The sequence below is a fragment of the Bombina bombina genome, chromosome 3 (assembly GCF_027579735.1).
Source record: "Bombina bombina isolate aBomBom1 chromosome 3, aBomBom1.pri, whole genome shotgun sequence".
NCBI classification, from domain to species: Eukaryota; Metazoa; Chordata; class Amphibia; order Anura; family Bombinatoridae; genus Bombina; species Bombina bombina.
The window spans coordinates 410,990,869-411,015,454 of record NC_069501.1 but is presented as its reverse complement, the minus strand read 5'-3'; the positions used below and the strand labels follow the sequence as shown (position 1 = coordinate 411,015,454).

Sequence of the window (24,586 nt, the reverse complement as noted above, 5' to 3'; positions counted from 1 at the left end):
CATGCGTCGGGGTACGATTATTTGCGATCCCATAGAGACACCGCTCAGTGTTTTGCAAAGGAGACATGAGTGATGTCATTGGAGGAGGAGTTGAGGGGCCATTTTAAAACAGCAAACATCGGCAATCTTATGAAAATAACAGACCGTTGTGAGCAGCGTACTGGGACACAGGTAGGAGACCTTATTAAAGACCAAACTAATGATAGGGAACACATTATTGTCAAGGTTGACTGTCCCTTTAAATATTAAAATATTAAATGGTGAATTCATCATGTCCTCTCGGATTTTTCTTTTCCAATGAATTCTGTTTGGGTCTCACACTAAATATTGTTTTTAAATATGCATTTATATGTGTTGTTCCTCGCTGGATCTCTTGAGTTAGAGATAAAGCGTTGCCTCTAAGCCATTTTCTCCTAGGATAATGCTGTTTAGGCAGTGCCACAGCTTTCTCCTTATACGTCCCAAGCCTCTATGGCGTTACATGCAGTGCCCTGCGGTTCCTCGTTATATCCTGGAGGAGTGTATTTGTCTACAGATTTTGCAGCTCAGGTATCCTCGGCGGTATCTGCACCTTTATCTATTTTTCCTTACCTACAGGGAAAATGCAAGAGGACATTTAAAGTTCAGATAGTATGGTTTCTGCTCCACTTTCTGCTATGCAGGTGTTTCTCTCTCCTAAGTCTGGTGAGGAAGATTCGCAGGTAGTTTCTGAGAGTGAAATCTCAGATTTGGACAGTATAATTTCTTCATCTGATGCGGAAGTCACCTTCTTTAGATGTATGCTTGCACACCTCATGTACTGTTAAAGGAGGTTTTAGCTATTTGGACGACATCTATATCCCTGTCGTTGTCAACTCTTGGAAGTTTTGTTAACTTGATAATTTCTATGATGTTCCTTCCTTTGCGGAACTTTTTCGAGACGTGCTATGGAAATTTTCACAGGTGTAGGAGAAGCTAGGAATACCTTTCTCCCGTCCTTTAATAGATTTTCCTGTTGTTGACCTCATTAAAATGCACGGTGCCCTAAGTCACGTGTCATCCTTACATCGAGCAAACTCTCTAGAGATCTTGTCCAATCTGCTTTCCCATGGATGGGAAATAAATCTGGAGAAGAGTTCCCTTGTTCCATTTGCAAGGGTGATTTGGGGACCTTAATAGATTCTCTATCTAGGATAAGATTTTTAACCGAGGTCAGATAATCAAGGATTTATTCCTTTTCCTTTGTCTGCCGTCTTCTGTCTGGTCAACAGCAAGACTCTTGTGGTCCTATATATAGCCATTTTGCAACCAGAAGGTTGGGAGTTTGGACCTAGTTGCAGTTGTTTTTAACTTCACTTTTCAGTGATTCTATGTATGGAGTGAATTGGACTGAGAGTTAACCATGGACATCCTTCCCTTTACTGTGTTCTATAAAAAGTTTCAGGCGTATCTCTCTCGGGGCGCGTGCTGCTAGAAACATTCCTGGGTTATGTGACCACGGACGCCTACCTGGCTAAGCTGGGAAGCAGTCTGGGTCTTGTTTAAGGCGCAGGGATTATGGACTCGAAAGTGTCTGCTCTTCCCTTGAACATTTTGAAGTTGAAAGCTATTTTCAATGCTCTGATGATTTGGCCTCAGTCATCCTTAGCTTGATTCCAATAGGACTATTTCCCCTCAATGGTTCCTTAGCCATGTAGGAGGTGACTTGGATTGTTCAGTGGGCAGAAGCTCATAATTGTCTATCTGCCATCCACATTCCAAGAAACAACTTGGAAGCAGATTTCCTGAGCCGACAGATTTTTCATTCTGAGGAGTGGGAACTCCATCCGACTTAACCCTCAAATGAGTGCCTGTGTTGGATCTGATGGCATCTCGGCAGAATGCCAAGATGCCAAGGTACGATTCGAAGTCAAGAGATCCTAAGACCGCTCTGGCAGTTCCTTGGGATTTCAGGCTGGTATACCGTTTGCTCTCCTTCCACAAGTCATTGCTCGTATCAAACAGGAGAAGAGCGTCGGTAATTCTAATTGTCCCTGCGTGGCCTCGCAGGATCTGGTTTGCAGACCTAGTGGTTATGTCATCTCTTCTACCTTGGAGACTTCCTCTGAGGAAGTACCTTCTGATTCAGGGTCCCTTCTTTCATCCAAATTTCGCTTCTCTGAAGCGGACTGCTTGAAGATTGAACGCTTAGTTCTGTCTAAGCGTGGTTTTTCTGAGTCGGTCATTGAGACCCTGATTCAGGCTTGCAAGCCTGTTACGAGAAATATTTACCATAAGATATGGCATAAATATCTTTATTGGTGTGAATCCAAGGGCTACTCTTGGAGTAGGGACAGGATTCTTAGAATTTTATCCTTTTCGCAGGAAGGTCTGGAGAAAGGTTTTGTCAGTCAGTTCTCTTAAGGGTCAGATTTCTGCATTATCTTTTCTTTCTAATGACACGGTGAGTCCACGGATCATCATCAATTACTGTTGGGAATATCACACCAGCCAGCGGGAGGAGGCAAAGAGCACCACAGCAAAGCTGATAAATATCACTTCCTACCCATAATCCCCCAGTCATTATCTTTCCCTCTCGTGCAAGGAGGAGGTGAAGTAATTAGAAGAATCAAAATCAGGACACCTATCAAGATTTTTTAATTTTGAAGTCTGGGCAAGATTCCTCTGGCCTTCCATCACAATTTGGGTATAGCTGTACTTCACGTTAGTCTCTTCAGTAGGGCTGTGGTAGCTTTAAAGCAGTTAGGAACTTGTAAAGTGGGCTTTGCTGCGTTTTCCTAACATGTTGCTGCCCTGGTATAGAAAGCCTGAGTAAGCTTATTCCGTCTTTCTCTTTAAACAGGTCTCTGTGAGGAGCGGCATCCTTTCAAACTTTGTGAGTCGTCTGACTGCCGGAATGCAGGTAAGTGCCTTTTGTTCTTCTGAGGCTAGAAGACTGGCACTGAAGGGGTTAAGACCCTCTGCTTTTTAAATAGGACATTTTTTTTTTGAATTATTTCGGCAGTGGCAGGCACATTATGCATGAGACATGGAGACTGTTATCCTCCTTCACAAAGAGGAAGGAGTTAACTACCTGTAGGGCTAAATTCTAATAATTTGTGGCCATTTCTTCCACTATTATATAGTAGGCAACCCTTTTTAGTTCCCTAGTTCATCGGGTGAATGATACAGGGGCTGTTCAGTGAGTGTGATTGGCGCCATTTCTAAACAATGATATATATATGCAGTTATTCTCAGCTCCGCTGTTATTACACTTAGGGAGCTGTGCAAGGGTGTCAGGGTTTTTGTTTGTTTTGTATTTGTCACATTTAGACCAGAAGGTGCTTTCTACAATATGCCTCATTTTAGAGGAAGATAGTCAACGGCATTAAGTTTTTTCCGTGCCGACTTTTATCCACGCCGTCTTCTTTGCTTTACAGAGCGGCGCCATTTTAGATGTGGTTGAGCGCTTATTTTGTACTCCGGCTTGAGAACGGAACGGAGCTGACATTCTGTCTTCTTAATCGAGGAGACGGTGTTTGGGGATTACTCTTAGTTTATCCCGTGTTTTTAGCGCTCTCCGTTTCTTTCATATGTTAAACTGAGGGTTAGAAGGATACTTTTGGTTCTCAAGTGAAAGCACTGTGTAAATAAATGTTCCAATACACATACATTCACTAAGTTTCAGCGTAATTTTTATGTAGATCTAACTCATTAAGATCTTTTCCTGCATCATGTCCTACATGTGCTTCCGTGGAGCAGAATAGCACAGTGGACTAATGAACAGTACATTTGTACTTGGTTTTCTGTATCTGTATGTACATTAGTTTATGTGAGATTGCCTTCACTAAGGCAATACTACTTTTAATTACACTGTATCTTTTTTCCTTACTATATTGCTTTTTTAAGTAAGTCTCTCTAATTCTTAAATGGACAGTGTAATTTCTCCAACATAGGTGTGTCCGGTCCACGGCGTCATCCTTACTTGTGGGATATTCTCTTCCCCAACAGGAAATGGCAAAGAGCCCAGCAAAGCTGGTCACATGATCCCTCCTAGGCTCCGCCTACCCCAGTCATTCTCTTTGCCGTTGTACAGGCAACATCTCCACGGAGATGGCTTAGAGTTTTTTAGTGTTTAACTGTAGTTTTTCATTATTCAATCAAGAGTTTGTTATTTTTAAATAGTGCTGGTACGTACTATTTACTCAGAAACAGAAAAGAGATGAAGAATTCTGTTTGTATGAGGAAAATGATTTTAGCAACCGTAACTAAAATCCATGGCTGTTCCACACAGGACTGTTGAGAGCAATTAACTTCAGTTGGGGGAACAGTTTGCAGTCCCTTGCTGCTTGAGGTATGACACATTCTAACAAGACGATGTAATGCTGGAAGCTGTCATTTTCCCTATGGGATCCGGTAAGCCATGTTTATTACGATTGTAAATAAGGGCTTCACTAGGGCTTATTTAAACTGTAGACTTTTTCTGGGCTAAATCGATTGATTATTAACACATATTTAGCCTTGAGGAATCATTTTATCTGGGTATTTTGATATAATAATATCGGCAGGCACTGTTTTAGACACCTTATTCTTTAGGGGCTTTCCCAAAGCATAGGCAGAGTCTCATTTTCGCGCCGGTGTTGCGCACTTGTTTTTGAGAGGCATGGCATGCAGTCGCATGTGAGAGGAGCTCTGATACTTATAAAAGACTTCTGAAGGCGTCATTTGGTATCGTATTCCCCTTTGGGTTTGGTTGGGTCTCAGCAAAGCAGATACCAGGGACTGTAAAGGGGTTTAAAGCTTAAAACGGCTCCGGTTCCGTTATTTTAAGGGTTAAAGCTTCCAAAATTGGTGTGCAATATTTTCAAGGCTTTAAGACGCTGTGGTGAAAATTTGGTGAATTTTGAACAATTCCTTCATGTTTTTTCGCAATTGCAGTAATAAAGTGTGTTCAGTTTAAAATTTAAAGTGACAGTAACGGTTTTATTTTAAAACGTTTTTTGTACTTTCTGATCAAGTTTATGCCTGTTTAACATGTCTGAACTACCAGATAGACTGTGTTCTGAATGTGGGGAAGCCAGAATTCCTATTCATTTAAATAAATGTGATTTATGTGATAATGACAATGATGCCCAAGATGATTCCTCAAGTGAGGGGAGTAAGCATGGTACTGCATCATTCCCTCCTTCGTCTACACGAGTCTTGCCCACTCAGGAGGCCCCTAGTACATCTAGCGCGCCAATACTCCTTACTATGCAACAATTAACGGCTGTAATGGATAATTCTGTCAAAAACATTTTAGCCAAAATGAACCCTTGTCAGCGTAAGCGTGGCTGCTCTGTTTTAGTTACTGAAGAGCATGACGACGCTGATATTAATATCTCTGAAGGGCCCCTAACCCAATCTGAGGGGGCCAGGGAGGTTTTGTCTGAGGGAGAAATTACTGATTTAGGGAACATTTCTCAGCAGGCTGAATCTGATGTGATTACATTTAAATTTAAATTGGAACATCTCCGCATTTTGCTTAAGGAGGTATTATCCACTCTGGATGATTGTGAAAATTTAGTCATCCCAGAGAAACTATGTAAAATGGACAAGTTCCTAGAGGTGCCGGGGCTCCCAGAAGCTTTTCCTATACCCAAGCGGGTGGCGGACATTGTTAATAAAGAATGGGAAAGGCCCGGTATTCCTTTCGTCCCTCCCCCCATATTTAAAAAATTGTTTCCTATGGTCGACCCCAGAAAGGACTTATGGCAGTCAGTCCCCAAGGTCGAGGGAGCGGTTTCTACTTTAAACAAACGCACCACTATTCCCATAGAGGATAGTTGTGCTTTCAAAGATCCTATGGATAAAAAATTAGAAGGTTTGCTTAAAAAGATGTTTGTTCAGCAGGGTTACCTTCTACAACCCATTTCATGCATTGTCCCTGTCACTACTGCCGCATATTTCTGGTTTGATGAACTGCTTAAGGTGCTCGATAGTGACTCTCCTCCTTATGAGGAGATTATGGACAGAATCAATGCTCTCAAATTGGCTAATTCTTTCACTCTAGACGCCTCTTTGCAATTGGCTAAGTTAGCGGCTAAGAACTCTGGGTTTGCTATTGTGGCGCGCAGAGCGCTTTGGTTGAAATCTTGGTCGGCTGATGCGTCTTCCAAGAACAAGCTACTAAACATTCCTTTCAAGGGGAAAACGTTGTTTGGTCCTGACTTGAAAGAGATTATCTCTGATATCACTGGGGGTAAGGGCCACGCCCTTCCTCAGGATCGGCCTTTCAAGGCAAAAAATAGACCTAATTTTCGTCCCTTTCGTAAAAACGGACCAGCCCAAGGTGCTACGTCCTCTAAGCAAGAGGGTAATACTTCTCAGGCCAAGCCAGCTTGGAGACCAATGCAAGGCTGGAACAAGGGAAAGCAGGCCAAGAAACCTGCCACTGCTACCAAGACAGCATGAAATATTGGCCCCCGATCCGGGACCGGATCTGGTGGGGGGCAGACTCTCTCTCTCTTCGCTCAGGCTTGGGCAAGAGATGTTCTGGATCCTTGGGCGCTAGAAATAGTCTCCCAGGGTTATCTTCTGGAATTCAAGGGACTTCCCCCAAGGGGGAGGTTCCACAGGTCGCAGTTGTCTTCAGACCACATAAAAAGACAGGCGTTCTTACATTGTGTAGAAGACCTGTTAAAAATGGGAGTGATTCATCCTGTTCCATTAAGAGAACAAGGGATGGGGTTCTACTCCAATCTGTTCATAGTTCCCAAAAAAGAGGGAACGTTCAGACCAATCCTAGATCTCAAGATCTTAAACAAATTTCTCAAGGTCCCATCGTTCAAGATGGAAACCATTCGAACTATCCTTCCTTCCATCCAGGAAGGTCAATTCATGACCACGGTGGATTTAAAGGATGCGTATCTACATATTCCTATCCACAAGGAACATCATCGGTTCCTAAGGTTTGCATTCCTGGACAAACATTACCAGTTCGTGGCGCTTCCTTTCGGATTAGCCACTGCTCCAAGGATTTTCACAAAGGTACTAGGGTCCCTTCTAGCGGTGCTAAGACCAAGGGGCATTGCAGTAGTACCTTACCTGGACGACATTCTGATTCAAGCGTCGTCCCTTCCTCAAGCAAAGGCTCACACGGACATTGTCCTGGCCTTTCTCAGATCTCACGGCTGGAAAGTGAACGTGGAAAAGAGTTCTCTATCCCCGTCAACAAGGGTTCCCTTCTTGGGAACAATTATAGACTCCTTAGAAATGAGGATCTTTCTAACAGAGGCCAGAAAAACAAAGCTTCTGGACTCTTGTCGGATACTTCATTCCGTTCCTCTTCCTTCCATAGCTCAGTGCATGGAAGTGATCGGGTTGATGGTGGCGGCGATGGACATAGTTCCTTTTGCGCGCATTCATCTAAGACCATTACAACTGTGCATGCTCAGTCAGTGGAATGGGGACTATACAGACTTGTCTCCGAAGATACAAGTAAATCAGAGGACCAGAGACTCACTCCGTTGGTGGCTGTCCCTGGACAATCTGTCTCAAGGGATGATGTTCCACAGACCAGAGTGGGTCATTGTCACGACCGACGCCAGTCTGATAGGCTGGGGCGCGGTCTGGGGATCCCTGAAAGCTCAGGGTCTTTGGTCTCGGGAAGAATCTCTTCTACCGATAAATATTCTGGAACTGAGAGCGATATTCAATGCTCTCCAGGCCTGGCACCAGCTTGCGAGGACCAGGTTCATACGGTTTCAATCAGACAACATGACGACTGTTGCGTACATCAACCATCAGGGGGGAACAAGGAGTTCCCTAGCGATGGAAGAAGTAACCAAAATTATTCTTTGGGCGGAGTCTCACTCCTGCCACCTGTCTGCTATCCACATCCCAGGAGTGGAAAATTGGGAAGCGGATTTTCTGAGTCGGCAGACATTGCATCCGGGGGAGTGGGAACTCCATCCGGAAATCTTTGCCCAAGTCACTCACCTGTGGGGCATTCCAGACATGGATCTGATGGCCTCTCGTCAGAACTTCAAAGTTCCTTGCTACGGGGCCAGATCCAGGGATCCCAAGGCGGCTCTAGTGGATGCACTAGTAGCACCTTGGACCTTCAAACTAGCTTATGTGTTCCCGCCATTTCCTCTCATCCCCAGGCTGATAGCCAGGATCAAGCAGGAGAGGGCGTCGGTGATCTTGATAGCTCCTGCGTGGCCACGCAGGACTTGGTATGCAGATCTGGTGAATATGTCATCGGCTCCACCTTGGAAGCTACCTTTGAGACGAGACCTTCTTGTTCAGGGTCCGTTCGAACATCCGAATCTGGTTTCACTCCAGCTGACTGCTTGGAGATTGAACGCTTGATTTTATCGAAGCGAGGATTCTCAGATTCTGTTATCGATACTCTTGTTCAGGCCAGAAAGCCTGTGACTAGAAAGATTTACCACAAAATTTGGAAAAAATATATCTGTTGGTGTGAATCTAAAGGATTCCCTTGGGACAAGGTTAAGATTCCTAGGATTCTATCCTTCCTTCAAGAAGGATTGGAAAAAGGATTATCTGCAAGTTCCCTGAAGGGACAGATTTCTGCCTTGTCGGTATTACTTCACAAAAAGCTGGCAGCTGTGCCAGATGTTCAAGCCTTTGTTCAGGCTCTGGTTAGAATCAAGCCTGTTTACAAACCTTTGACTCCTCCTTGGAGTCTCAATTTAGTTCTTTCAGTTCTTCAGGGGGTTCCGTTTGAACCCTTACATTCCGTTGATATTAAGTTATTATCTTGGAAAGTTTTGTTTTTAGTTGCGATTTCTTCTGCTAGAAGAGTCTCAGAATTATCTGCTCTGCAGTGTTCTCCTCCTTATCTGGTGTTCCATGCAGATAAGGTGGTTTTACGTACTAAACCTGGTTTTCTTCCAAAAGTTGTTTCTAACAAAAACATTAACCAGGAGATTATCGTACCTTCTCTGTGTCCAAAACCAGTTTCAAAGAAGGAACGTTTGTTGCACAATTTGGATGTTGTCCGCGCTCTAAAATTCTATTTAGATGCTACAAAGGATTTTAGACAAACATCTTCCTTGTTTGTTGTTTATTCAGGTAAAAGGAGAGGTCAAAAAGCAACTTCTACCTCTCTCTCTTTTTGGATTAAAAGCATCATCAGATTGGCTTACGAGACTGCCGGACGGCAGCCTCCCGAAAGAATCACAGCTCATTCCACTAGGGCTGTGGCTTCCACATGGGCCTTCAAGAACGAGGCTTCTGTTGATCAGATATGTAGGGCAGCGACTTGGTCTTCACTGCACACTTTTACCAAATTTTACAAGTTTGATACTTTTGCTTCTTCTGAGGCTATTTTTGGGAGAAAGGTTTTGCAAGCCGTGGTGCCTTCCATTTAGGTGACCTGATTTGCTCCCTCCCTTCATCCGTGTCCTAAAGCTTTGGTATTGGTTCCCACAAGTAAGGATGACGCCGTGGACCGGACACACCTATGTTGGAGAAAACAGAATTTATGTTTACCTGATAAATTTCTTTCTCCAACGGTGTGTCCGGTCCACGGCCCGCCCTGGTTTTTTTAATCAGGTCTGATATTTTATTTTCTTTAACTACAGTCACCACGGTACCATATGGTTTCTCCTATGCAAATATTCCTCCTTAACGTCGGTCGAATGACTGGGGTAGGCGGAGCCTAGGAGGGATCATGTGACCAGCTTTGCTGGGCTCTTTGCCATTTCCTGTTGGGGAAGAGAATATCCCACAAGTAAGGATGACGCCGTGGACCGGACACACCGTTGGAGAAAGAAATTTATCAGGTAAACATAAATTCTGTTTTTAAAAAAAAAATTTCCCCCAAAAATTATTTTTAGCCTCATGTATCCCTGGGCGATGCTGTCTAGGCTCTGCCACAGCTTTGTCCTAAATCGTCCCAAGCCTTTTTGTTATGGCGTCACATGCAGTGCCCTGCGGTTCCTCTCAATCTCCTAGAGGAGTTATTTGCTTGCAGAATTGTCTCCCCAGGTGGCTTTTGGCGTCTGTGGCTTTATTTGCCTTTCCTTTATTTAGGGGAAATCGCAAGAGGAATCGGGAAGTAAGGGTTCTGCTCTGTTTACTACTACGCATTTTGTCCTTCTTATAGTTTTATGAGCAGGATAGTCAGTAGCATCTGAGGGTTAAAACCTCCGATCTGAACAGTGTAATTCCTCCTCCTGGTACTGAGGTGGTTCTGTTCAGATTCAAGCCCGATCTCCCTTTTATTTAGGAAGGGTTTGCTACTAGGGAAACTTCGGCTCTCCTGCCGTGTCAATCCTCAAGAATCTTATGAATTTTATATTTACTAAGATTCATTTGTTAAAGGATTTCCTGTTCTCGACCGTGCTAGGAGACTTTCCTCAGGTATGGGAGAGGTCAGACATCTCCTGTCTGTAATATCCTGTTTACTTTAAATATCATGGTGCTTAAGGTAAAGGAGCCATTGATATTCTGGTTAGGATAATTTCAATCATTATTTAGGATAGCCGTACATTTACGACTCTTTATGGACAAGTCTGGCATCCTTTTGGTGCAATGTCTTGTCGGATTCCATTTTGGTGGACTCCATGAGGAGATCAATGTCAGAAAGGCTGTTAGGCCAATAGATCCTTTCTTTTGCTGCTTTTTCATTCCTTTGCAGCACAGGAGTCTTCCTATTTATTGTCCAAGCAGGAGCAGTCCAAGTCCTCTGGGATTCCTAGTTAGTCTTGGATAAGGGGGATGTGCTGTCCTAGCCTGCCGGGCATTACAGCTGTTCAGCTGAGAAGCCTACTTGTGACTTAGTGGTACAGTCTAGGGGCCTTATAGTTCTGCTGTGGCAGCTTCAATTTCTAGGATTCCTCCAAATTCACGCTTCTGGCGTTTCCTTTTTAAGGACGAGTCCTTGTTTGGACCTGGTCTGACGGTATTATCCTCTGTTTTGCGGGTGGAAAGTGTTTTGCCATCACTTGTCAAGTGGGTAAGACTAAAGGAATGTTTTCCTTTTTCATCAGGGGTCATGTCTTTTAGACCAGTCTCAGATTTTTTTTCCCGGAGGCAGATTTCTCTTTCTAGAGTATCTGCGATTCAGGTACAATGAGAATCTTACCTTGAACAGGGTTCAGGATGTTCTTTTCTGGGAGTGAGAGTTCCAGCCCCTGTCTGGGAACGGGATCTGGGTCTTTATCTCAAGTATCTCTGGTGCTGACCTTCAAAGTATTATCCATTCTCCTTTAGTTCTGGGTCTGTTCATGAGAACATAGACCTGAGGGGTGTGTGTTTCTTGTTCCCATGTTTCAGGATCTTCGCTAGTTTATGGGTTTAGCAGCCGAGAAAGACTTTTAGGTCCTGGGGTAGTTAAAGGGTGTTCTTCTGGACTATAGATGGTTCATGTGTCATCCTTCCTTCAAACTATCTCTTTTTCAAGAAATTTGGTCCAATCTGCTTTCCCATGGATGGTAAATGAACTTTGGGAATTCTTCCCGCGGTCCATCTTCATGGGTGGACTTTAGACTCTGTATTTAGTAGAAGTTTTCTAACAGAGGTCAGATGTCAAGGATTTATTCCTTTTCTTCTCTCTGCAGTCTAGGGTCCAGCCTACAGCAAGCCCAGTAGATGGGTTAGCCTTTTACATCCAGTAGGTTGAGTTAGCCTTTTACAACCATTAGGTTGGGTGATGTATACACGGATGCCAACCTGCTGGGCTGGTATGCTTTCTGTGTCTTATTAAAATAATGGACTCGGGAGTGTCTGCTCTTCTCTTTAACGTCTTCATTAGAGAGCGATTTTCAATGCTCTGATAGCTTGGCCTTGTGGCATCAGTCGTACTTTAGCGTGGTTTCAGTTGGTCTTTGTTACCTATTGGTTTATATCATCCATCAGGGAGGAACTTGGGGTTCGTTAGCCATGTTGAAGGTGACTTGGATTGTTAAGTGGGCGGAAGCTCTTATTTGTCTTCCAGGGGTGGACAATTGGATTTCTGAACAGACAGTTATTTCTTCCCGGGGAGTGGGTTCTCCTTCCGGAGGTGGTTTCTAGGTGAATTTTTGAATGGGGGGTCCGGAGTGGCCTCTGAGGGCGTTTCTGCAGATTGCCAAGTTTCCAAGGTACGGTTCATAGTCTAGTGATCCACTGACTGCCTTGATTGATGTTCTGGGTTTTTTTTTCTTGGATTCCAGTCGGGCATACCTGTTTTTCCTCCGTTTGCTTCCCACCACAAGTCATTGCTCGCATTCGACAGGAGAGAGCGACGGGGATTCTCATATCCTCTGCGTGACCCCGCAGGATATGGTGTGCAGACCTATGGGTAACGTCGTATCTTCTCTTTGGCGAGTGTACCTGAGGAAGGCCTTCTGAGTCAGGGTCCCTTCCTTCATTTGCATCTAGTTTCTCTGATGCTGCCTACTTGAAGATTGAACACTTGGTTTTGTGTCGGCATGGGATTCCGAGTCAGTCATTGAGACCATGACTCAGGCTTGCTTTCCTGTTTCTAGAAGAATTGCCATAGAATATGGCATATTTTTCTTAATTGTTGTGTATCCAAGGGTTTTCTTGGAGTGGAGTCAGGATCTTAGAAATCTGTCCGGTCTCTAGGATGTCTGGGGATAGTCAGTACCCTGAGGGGGCAGATTTTGCTTTGCCTATTTGGCTACTTATGCGTCTGGCAGTCATGCCAGATGTGCAATCTTTTTTTTTTTTTTTTTTATTAAATAATTTTTTATTGAGACAATGGATAGAAGTAACTGAAAAGGGAGTGTGTCCCAGCACAAGAAAAAATAACTGTTACAGATCACATATGAAAGGTACATAAGAAATAAGACATTGGTGTGCTAATATAGGATTTGTTAAGATATTATCTAGACAATAGAGTTTCAATATTTATATAATAGGAGTCAATGCTATGGAAGATATCTAGGTTGAGAACAGAGAGATAACGTTTGACGTAAATTATAGCACCGACTTTATGACCTTAAATACAGAATGCGCACAGTGAGATCAAAACATGTGTGACTGGGGCATATAGAAATTAAGTCTCAGTTTTATAATACAGGTAACTAGTGGTCCCTACTCTCAAATAAGGGGTATTCTATACGCTGAAAATAGTGAGAACTGGTATTTATCAGGCCTCCCGTAGGCCTGCGTATATAGGGGTATGAGGGATGCAGCGGGCAAGAGCCGCTCATAATGGGGGGGATAGGGGAGAGGGGAAGGGAGGGGGGCGGAGCTAGATAATTTGTCTTAAGAATATAAACTACAGGGCGATGTGAAATGGAATGGAGTAGGATCTCAGGGATTTTGAGTATACTCCTGGAAAACATCTCTAAAATATGAAGCCTTGACCTACAACATCATTTGGCAGAAGGAATGAGAAAAAGGGTTTTTAGATAGTGAATAAGTTTCTTACATCTACTGGGAGCACAACATTAAAGTATGAGGAAAAAGGCTGTAAGGGGGAATTCAGCTCCTGTATAGAAAGGGATCACAAATTGGAATCCAAATTTAGAGAGTTATAGCTTAATATATATAATTAAATCTACAGACAGGAGACTGTGCCCGACAGACAGGCCACATCTTATACACTAAATAGAATTGAACCTAAGACTAGAACCTATATCCCTAGTGAAGTTAAATGAGGAGCGACACTAAGATAGGCTACCTAGATAATAGAGCAGTTGTGATCTAAAACTATAGTTTACATGACCTCACATAAATGTCCCTTATGATAGGTATATCACCTAGATGTGGGGGACCTAAAGACGTGTCTTAGTAGTATCCCAATAATGGTCCCAGTGGGCATAACTATGCAAGGTAAAAACCAAATGTTGTGGTCTGGCATGTGAGGGGAACACTAATGATGGATGTCCCATGGGCTTTGGCCTTATTATATGTCCACTCAATCAGGTCCCTAGACTTCATGGGCCTATAACATGAGTAAAGGGGGTCTAAGTAAATACAAACAAGGGAGGATAACTAAGTATATGAAAAATAGAGACAAATAAATAAGGCTCTCACTTAGTCAGATATCTCCAACACCAGAAATTCTGTTAGTTACTACATATATATCCGGGCTAAGGTCATTAATTTATCAGATATACTGAGCCGTGCCTTGATGTGCAATCTTTTTATCAGTCCTAGTCAGAATCAGGCCTGTCCTTCGTCGTTTGCTCCCTTGGAGCATTAACCTTGTTCTTAGGGTTTTGGTACATTCTGTAGATATTAGGTATTATCTCGGAAGGCTATCTTTTCTGCTCGGAGAGTCTCGAAACTCTCAGCTTGGCAGTGTGTTTCGTCTTATCTTTCTTGCATATGAGGTGGTCCTTCGTATTAAGTTAGGTTTTCCTCCGAACTTGTGTTGGATGGGAATATTATGAAGGAGATTGTTGTCCCTTGTCTATGTCCCAATCCTTTTTTATCTTAAGGAACGATGGTGGCACAACTTGAATGTTGTTCGTGTTCTTAATTTATTTCTACAGGCGACTAAGGATTTCGCCAGTTTTCTGTTTGAATGTTTGTTTCTCTGGGACAGCTACTTCTCTTTTCCTTTGGTTGGAAGTATCATTCGTTTGGTTATGAGACTGCTGGACAGCAGCCTCTTGAGAGAATTACAGCTTTTTTATCTAGGGCTGTATCTGCTTCTTGGGTTTTCATGAATGAAGCTTCTGTTCAGATTTGCAAGGCAGCAACTTGGTTCTCTCTGCTTTTATTTTTCTGAATGTTTCAAATTTGATAGTTTTATAGTTTGCTGAGGCTGCTTTTGGGAGAAAGGTTCTTTAAGCAGTGGTGCCTTCTGTTTAGGTTACCTGTCTTGTCCCTCCCTTATCATTTGTGTCCTCTAGCTTGGGTATTGATTCCCAACAGTAATTGATGATGATCCATGGACTCAGCGTGTCATTAGAAAGAAAACTAAATTTATGCTTACCTAATTTCTTTCTTGACACGGTGAGTCCACGGCCCGCCCTGTATATTTCAGACAGGTTTTTTGTCATATAAACCTCAGGCACCTCTGCACCTTGTGTTGCTTCCTTTCTCTCCTTTCCTTTGGTCGAATGACTGGGGGATTGTGGGTAGGAAGTGATATTTATCAGCTTTGCTGTGGTGCTCTTTGCCTCCTCCTGCTGGCCAGGAGTGATATTCCCAACAGTAATTGATGATGATCCGTGGACTCACCATGTCAAGAAAGAAATACATTTATCAGGTAAGCATAGATTTCGTTTTTTTGCTGCATACGCGTCTGGTGGACGTGCCAGATAGGCAATCTTTTTGTCAGGCCTTGGTCAGTATTAGGCCTGTGTTTAAATCTGTTGCTCATCCTGGGAGCCTTAACTTTGTTCTTAAAGTTTTGCAGCAAGCTCAGTTTGAGCCATTGCATTCCATAGATATTAAGTTAGCTTGGAAGGTTTTGTTTCTTATTGCTATATCTTTTGCTCAGAGAGTGTCGGAACTCTCAGCTTTGCAGTGTGATTCGCCTTATCTTTAATGCCGATGAGGCGGTTCTTCGTACGAAGTTAGGTTCCTTCCTAAAGTGGTTTTGGACAGAAATTTTAATCTGGAAATTGTTGTTCCTTCTTTGGTATAGTTCTTCTTTTCTGAAGAACGTTTGTTGCACGGTTGTGCGTGCTTTAAAATTTTATTTTCAGGCGACTAAGGATTTTACCCAGTCTTCTGCCCTGTTTGTTTCTCTGGGAAATGTTAAGGTCAGAAAGCTTCTGCTACTTCTTTCTCTTTCTCTCTGGTTGAGAAGTATAATTGGTTTTGCTTACGAGACTGCTGGGCAGCAGTCTCCTGAGAGAATTACAGCTCATTCCACTAGGGCTGTCTCTTTTTCTTGGCTTTCAAAAAATAAACCTTCTCTGGAATGGTTTTGCAAGGCTGCAACTTGGTCTTCTCTGCATACCCTGTCAACATTTTTCAAATTTGATACTTTTGCCTCGGCTGAGGTTCTTTTGGGAGAAAGGTTCTTCAAGCAGTGGTGCCTTCTGTTTAGGTTACCCGTCTTGTCCCTCCCTAATCATCTGTGTCCTCTAGCTTGGGTATTGGTTCACAACATTAATTGATGGTTCCGTGGACTCACCGTATCTTAGGAAAGAAAACAAAATTTATGCTTAAATGATAAATGTATTTATTTCTAGATACAATGAGTCCATGGCCCGCCCTTTATTTTAATTCAATTATTTTTAACTAACCTCAGGCACCTCTACACCTTATTTCCATTTTCTCCATTTTCCTATGGTCGATTTATTGGGGTTTGTGGGAAGGGAAGTGACATATAGCAGCTTTGCTGTGGTGCTCTTTGCCTTCTCCTGCTGGCCAGGAGTGATATTCCCAAAAGGAATTGATGATTCAGTGGACTCACCGTATCCGGAAAGCAAGAAATTTATCAGGTAAGCATACATTTTGTTATCCCCCCCGGAATTGGACAAAAATAAAAAATAAAAAAAATCTTAAAGGGACATTTTTCCTGTGGTTTTTTGTTCTCTCCTTTAATGTGTTCTTAATGATCCATTTACCTTCTTAATGATCCATTGCCTGTTGGAGTGTATAACATTGTTTTAATGCTTGTGTTTTATGTCACTTGCCTCCAGTACAGTTGTGGGAGTTTTGCTTATCTACCAGTGAGCTTTTTTCTACATGAACCAGTATTGCACAAACATGCATTCGGTTAGTGCAAATTCAAAGTAAACATCTTTAATTTAAAAGACCAGTAAATACAGTAGATTTGCATAATCAACAAATACACAATAAAAGGACAATGCAGTAGCACTTCAAATGAGTAGTAGTTTTTTTTTTTATCTGATACAGTGTGTGTACACAGTGAAAACATAATGAGATCTCATTTTACCTGCAAGCTCAACCTATTGTAATAGGCTGTAGTTTAAAAGCACAACACCAGCTATTACACAAATAAACCTGAAAATGCAATTCTCATACATCCTATACTCTGCAGCTGGTGTAAGAAGTCACTGGAAATACATTAAAGGGACAGTTTACTCAAAAACATTTCCTTTAATTTGTTCCCAAAGATTCATTTTACCTGCTGGAGTGTATTAAATAGTTTACAAGTGGCTCCATAGGGGCCAAATTATTTAGCTCTGAATGCCTCTGTTTCCCCGCGAACCTTTTGGCTCACCGAAAACAGCCGTTATGAAGCAACGGTCTTAAGACCGCTGCTCCATAACTGGTCTGCTGCCTCTGAGGCTGCAGTCTGTAATTCGCACGATCCTATACGATTGGGCTGATTGACACCCCCTGCTAGCGGCCACGAATCTGCAGGGGGTGGCATTGCACAAGCAGTTCTGGTGAACTGCTTGTGCAATGTTAAATGCCGACAGCTAATGCTGTCGGCATTCAGCAATGTCTGTCGGACATGATACGCTACAGCATATCATGTCGGACAGACATTGATAAATTGGCCCCTTAGCCTTTAAATTGGCATTTGAAATAGCTGATTTAGTCTATAATATTCCTACATATAGAGATAGTTTCAATACCTAGGCTATTGACCAACTATGTAAACACAGACAGCAGAAGAAATTACACTCACAGTGGGAGGTGGAAGAGATAATGCTCTAAAATGTTCATTTTAAATTTTTCATTCTAAGTATTTTTACAGGGATAAGAGGGATGCATTTGAATTTTTGATGGTCTGTGGTTTCAAAGAGCAAAACCGGCTATTACTTTTGCAAAAAGAAGCATAAATGAGCAAGTTTTCATACATTTTATACACTGCAGCTGGTATAACAAGTCATGAGGAACACATTCAGGGAAAACAATTTTACAGTGAACTGTCCCTTTAAGAGAAGTAGACACACATATTGCGTTTTAAAATATAAACTGTCAAAAACAAAAGAAAGGCCTCATGTCTTCCTATAAACAACTGTCATATTTAGAGTAGAAGCTGAATATCATGTTCTCTAGAAACGGCCCTGACTTCCACTAATGTATCTAGGGATATAATCCTTATTGTGAACTTCCAAATAATAAGCATGGTAAGATCCTTAAAATCTTGACATCATAAACAGCACATAAGGACTATCCTATGGTGTATTTGTGGCTCAAACCTCCCTCAGTTTGATACTATGTGTAATGTTGTGTTGATAAATTAGTCCAAAGTCTGGAGATTAGGTGAATGTGCTCCAAGCCAACATTCCCCTTTACATAACAACTGGGGAACGTGCACAATTTAATATTGTAGCTCTCCAACAATAATGATTCAGAGACCAAATCAGAAATAAGTTACAAAAGATAAATACCAAGTTGAAAGAGCACTGGTCTTATGGGAAATCTCCAAATTAATAACCCAAAAGATCTGCTAAAAACAATATAGAGAATAGAGTTTCCATGACCATCACGCATATATATGTTTCTTCAAAGCAAGCAGTTGCTAATTGGACCTTTTTTGTATTGCATTTTATTAATTATATGTTGCAAGTGTCTTTATTTTTTAACGTAGGGATATGCATCCTACAATATGGTAATAAACTTATAGTGTGATACTACACTTATTGTGTTTAGGACTACTCCTTATCTACTCTAAATTGTTTTTAGCAGATCTTTTGGGTTATTAATTTGGAGATTTCCCATAAGACCAGCGCTCTTTCAACTTGGTATTTCCCCTTCACATAGCAGTTACTTAGGGTACTCAGTCAGACCATGCCACAAGCGTGTGCAGCCACTATCGTCTCTGCGGTACATAGTAAGGCTAAACTAACTCAAAAAGAAGTTATGCTGTACAATACTAGGAGACAAGAAAAAGAAGAGATGGTTAGATTTGAAAGTGTTTATAATAAAAAAATGGCAGGAAGTGAGATCAATATTGAGAACATATTGGCGTGTTTTGGTTTTAACTCTAGAACCTTCAATTGCAAAATTAGTGGGAGATTCTCTAAAAAATGACGGCAAGGAAAGCACCAAGGATAAATTGGTAAAAAGCCACTTCATTTTAAGTAATAGTGACAACTGGATAAGGAAATATAAAGAGATAAATGGTCATTTTAAATACAGGTACATATTCCCAAATCCAAACGTTAATTAATATTTTTAAAAAAAAATAAACTTTTCAAAAATTACTATTTTGCCTGCCTGTAAGTAAAAAAAGTATTACAAATTATGTAAAACTACCTTTAGTTGCACGTATAAACTGTATTATGACATCATGTAAATATTGCCTAAATGACATAAGATATTATTGTATACACTTCCCCAAGTGTCCCATTTTAAAGATACAAATATTCCAAAATCCAAACCGTTTCCAGTCCCAAGCAGTTTGGATAAAGGGCTTTCTACCTGTATATTATATTATTAAAGGGACAGTCAAGTAAAAAAATAAACTTTCATGATTTAAATAAGGCATGTAATTTTAAACAACTTCCAATTTACTTTTATTAACAATTTTGCTTTGTTCTCTTGGTATTCTTGGTTGAAAGCTAAACCTAGGAGGTTCATATGCTAATTTCTTAGACCTTGAAGACCACCTCTAATCTGAAAGCATTTTGACAGTTTTTTACCACTAGAGGGCATAAGTTCATGTGTTTCATATAGATAACATTGAGCTCAGGCACGTGAAGCTCCTAGGAGTCGGCACTGATTGGCTAAAAATGCAGGTCTGTCAAAAGCACTGATATAAGGGGGCAGTTTGCAGAGGCATAGATACAAGGTAATCACAGAGGTAAAAAGTGTATTATTATTACTGTGTTGGTTATGCAAAACTTATTAAACACTAGATGGATGAGCCTAAATAAATAAGAATCCATATTGTCACAAATATTACCTTTTATTTAATGCAAAATACTTATATAACAATGACTATCAAAATTCAAATTCTTAAAAGAAATGTGGTATTTTTACATTTTTTATATATATATTATATATTTAAAATTATGCTGTTTTATGCGCATCAAAGAAAGAGTGCTTAATGTTCCTTTAAGACATTCTGACTATGTATTTCTAAACTTTTTGTTCCAACAGAGTAAAGAAATTGGCCTTCAACTTCAGGAGGATATGATGAAAGTGTTAAATGAGCTTTACACAGTAAGTATTGCTGTTTATTAAACCTTACTTATATAATGTGTAGGACTAAGCCTGCCTTAGATATTATTTTTTTTTAACCGTTTGGTTCTTACAAAGGACATTGTGTAGTAGTGTGTAATACCTTGTGTAGTAGTGTCTAGTACCTTGTGTAGTGCGTGAAATACCATGTGTAGTGCGTGAAATACCATGTGTAGTGCATGTAATACTTTGTGTAGTAGTGTGTAATACCTTGTGTAGTAGTGTGTAGGACCTTGTGTAGTAGTAGTTGTACCTTGTGTAGTAGTGTGTAGGACCTTGTGTAGTAGTGTGTAGCATCTTGTGTAGTAGTGTGTTTCTTGTCTTGTACCTTGTGTTGTGCCTTGTGTAGTAGTGTGTATGTGTCTGTGTTTAGGACCTTGTGTAGTAGCGTGTTTTGTCTTGTCTTGTACCGTGTGTTGTACCTTGTGTAGCAGTGTGTGTCTTGTGTAGCAGTGTGTTGTATCTTGTGTAGTAGTGTGTAGGACCTTGTGTAGTAGTAGTTGTATCTGGTGTAGTAGTGTGTAGGACCTTGTGTAGTAGTGTGTAGAACCTTGTGTAGTAGTGTGTAATACATTGTGTAGTACCTTGTGTAGTAGTAGTTGTATCTTGTGTAGTAGTGTGTAGGACCTTGTGTAGTAGTGTGTTGTATATTGTCTTGTACCGTGTGTTGTGCCTTGTTTAGTAGTGTGTGTGTGTGTGTGTGTAGGATCTTGTGTAATACCTTGTGTAGTGCGTGAAATACCTTGTGTAGTGCATGTAATACTTTGTGTAGTAGTGTGTAGGACCTTGTGTAGTAGTAGTTGTATTTTGTGTAGTAGTGTGTTGTATCTTGTCTTGTACCGTGTGTTGTGCCTTGTGTAGTAGTGTGTGTGTAGGACCTTGTGTAGTAGTGTGTTGTATCTTGTGTAGTTGTATCTTGTGTAGTATCTTGTGTAGTAGTGTGTTGTTTCTTGTCTTGTACCGTGTGTTGTGCCTTGTGTAGTAGTGTGTAGTACCTTGTGTAGTGCATGTAATACCTTGTGTAGTAGTGTGTTGTATCTTGTCTTGTACCTTGTGTAGTAGTGTGTTGTATCTTGTGCCTTGGGTAGTAGTGTGTGTGTTGTGCCTTGGGTAGTAGTGTTGTATCTTGCCGTGTATCTTGTGTAGTATTGTGTAATACCTTGTGTAGTACATTATGTAGCAGTCTGTTTTATCTTGTCTTTTTCTTCATAAATGGAGTCTACAGCTGCATTCATTACTTTTGGGAGATAAGAACCTGGCCACCAGGAGGAGGCAAAGACACCCCAGCCAAAGGCTTAAATACTCCTCCCACTTCCCTCATCCCCCAGTCATTCTTTGCATTTCGTCCCAGGAGGTTGGCAGAGAAGTGTCAGAAGTTTGTTTTTGTTTCTTATGGAGGGTAGTACTCTTCGACATGGGACGGGAGTTTTAAGTAATCCTGTCAGTCTCTCAGTGAGGGCTTGGATGAAAGTTAGAGTCCGGAGATGAATGAAGAGTCTTTTTACGAAACCATCCAGACTCATTTTAACAACTCTCAAGCAATCGGCGTTGTCGAACTTCGCTTCGCTGCCTGCTTTCTTCTCTCAAGTCCATGGCGGAGGCGAGGCTACTATCCGTCACACTTGAAGCGCCGTGTTCCTGCGTAGATTCCGGTAAGATCGTTTCATTTTACTTCTTCATGATTGTACTGTAACTCATTTGTTCCTACAAACTCGCATGAAAAATACAGGGTCTCAGTGGGACTCCTTTAGTATCTTGGAATCAAGGGTTAATATCTCCTGAGGGGGATTATTGAACAGGGTTTTTTTTTTTAATCATGTATGTTATGTGATTCAATCTGCTTATGTGTAGTGTTAACTGGGCTTGTGGCTTTTGGAACATAACGGCCTTTTGAAGTGACGTGAACTTACAGACAGGCACGCTTTTTTTTTTTTTTGGACTGTATGGTTCACCTTGTGACCGGGCATGTTTACTTTCTGGTTTCCCATTTCCACATTCCTGACTGTGTGGCGACGGAGAATTCTAGTCTGCTGGTGTCTGGTTCATAAGAGGTGGTGAGTGCCCCAGCCATTGTGGATATCAGGTGCCGTTTAAATTGTTTTATATTTAGTCCTTTTTATGGTATCCTTTATCCAGTTATGGAGGATACTGATGTTGAGATTGTTAAACTTTCGGATTTAGTTTCTTTGTCCTGTGATGAATGCGAATTGGCCCCATTGACAGTTATGTTCTTTAGGCCGTGCTAGAGCACCTTGTGGCTCGGGGATTCAAGAGACTGCTGAGCCATCCGCCTCTGTGGGACCTGTCCTCCGGGAGGCGAATTCCCTCCCGCTCCCTACTACTACACATGCGGATAACCCAAGTTTCTTTCATGTAATTAGCAAGAGTCCATGAGCTAGTGACGTATGGGATATACATTCCTACCAGGAGGGGCAAAGTTTCCCAAACCTCAAAATGCCTATAAATACACCCCTCACCACACCCACAATTCAGTTTTACAAACTTTGCCTCCTATGGAGGTGGTGAAGTAAGTTTGTGCTAGATTCTACGTTGATATGCGCTCCGCAGCAAGTTGGAGCCCGGTTTTCCTCTCAGCGTGCAGTGAATGTCAGAGGGATGTGAGGAGAGTATTGCCTATTTGAATGCAGTGATCTCCTTCTACGGGGTCTATTTCATAGGTTCTCTGTTATCGGTCGTAGAGATTCATCTCTTACCTCCCTTTTCAGATCGACGATATACTCTTATTTATATACCATTACCTCTGCTGATTTTCGTTTCAGTACTGGTTTGGCTTTCTACAAACATGTAGATGAGTGTCCTGGGGTAAGTAAATCTTATTTTCTGTGACACTCTAAGCTATGGTTGGGCACTTTATTTATAAAGTTCTAAATATATGTATTCAAACATTTATTTGCCTTGACTCAGGATGTTCAACATTCCTTATTTTCAGACAGTCTGATTCAAACGCATTATCCCAAATATGAAACTATCATTTTTTCTTACCTTAAAAATTTGACTTTTTTTCCCTGTGGGCTGTTAGGCTCGCGGGGGCTGAAAATGCTTCATTTTATTGCGTCATTCTTGGCGCGGACTTTTTTGGCGCAAAAAATCTTTTCTGTTTCCGGCGACACGTATGACGCCGGAAACAGAAAAGATTTTTTGCGCCAAAAAAGTCCGCGCCAAGAATGACGCAATAAAATGAAGCATTTTCAGCCCCCGCGAGCCTAACAGCCCACAGGGAAAAAAAGTCAAATTTTTAAGGTAAGAAAAAATGATAGTTTCATCATTTTTTGACGTTCTTTTGCGCCAAAGATGTCGGCGTTCCGGATGTGGCGTCATTTTTGGCGCCAAACAATGTGGGCGTATTATTTGGCGCCAAAAAATATGGGCGTCGCTTTTGTCTCCACATTATTTCAGTCTCATTTTTTCTTTGCTTCTGGTTACTAGAAGCTTGTTTATTGGCATTTTTCCCCATTCCTGAAACTGTCATTTAAGGAATTTGATCAATTTTGCTTTATATGTTGTTTTTTCTCTTACATATTGCAAGATGTCTCACGTTGCATCTGAGTCAGAAGATACTTCAGGAAAATCGCTGTCTAGTGCTGGAACTACCAAAGCTAAGTGTATCTGCTGTAAACTTTGGGTAGCTATTCCTCCGGCTGTTGTTTGTATTAATTGTCATGACAAACTTGTTAAAGCAGATAATATTTCCTTTAGTAATGTACCATTGCCTGTTGCAGTTCCCTCAACATCTAAGGTGCAGAATGTTCCTGATAACATAAGAGATTTTGCTTCTGAATCCATCAAGAAGGCTATGTCTGTTATTTCTCCTTCTAGTAAACATAAAAAATCTTTTAAAACTTCTCTCTCTACAGATGAATTTTTAAATGAACATCATCATTCTGATTCTGATGACTCTTCTGGTTCAGAGGATTCTGTCTCAGAGATTGATGCTGATAAATCTTCATATTTATTTAAAATGGAATTTATTCGTTCTTTACTTAAAGAAGTACTAATTGCTTTAGAAATAGAGGATTCTGGTCCTCTTGATACTAATTCTAAACGTTTAGATAAGGTGTTTAAATCTCCTGTGGTTATTCCAGAAGTTTTTCCTGTTCCTAATGCTATTTCTGAAGTAATTTCCAGAGAATGGGATAAATTGGGTAATTCATTTACTCCTTCTGAACGTTTTAAGCAATTATATCCTGTGCCGTCTGACAGATTAGAATTTTGGGACAAAATCCCTAAAGTTGATGGGGCTATTTCTACCCTTGCTAAACGTACTACTATTCCTACGTCAGATGGTACTTCGTTTAAAGATCCTTTAGATAGGAAAATTGAATCCTTTCTAAGAAAAGCTTATCTGTGTTCAGGTAATCTTCTTAGACCTGCTATATCTTTGGCTGATGTTGCTGCAGCTTCAACTTTTTGGTTGGAGACTTTAGCACAACAAGTAACAGATCATGATTCTCATAATATTATTATTCTTCTTCAGCATGCTAATAATTTTATCTGTGATGCCATTTTTGATATTATCAGAGTTGATGTCAGGTTTATGTCTCTAGCTATTTTAGCTAGAAGAGCTTTATGGCTT

At 41.3% G+C, this 24,586-nt stretch overlaps 1 protein-coding gene across 1 annotated transcript in view; it reads left to right on the top strand.

Moving 5' to 3' along the window:
• SRGAP2 (SLIT-ROBO Rho GTPase activating protein 2) overlaps nt 1-24,586 on the top strand; it is a 440,346-nt gene that overhangs the window by 292,383 nt on the left and 123,377 nt on the right. Inside the window, exon 5 of the mRNA XM_053706600.1 lies at nt 19,912-19,974. Within this exon, the coding sequence (XP_053562575.1) occupies nt 19,912-19,974 (63 nt within the window). The remainder of the gene's footprint in view (nt 1-19,911; nt 19,975-24,586) is intronic.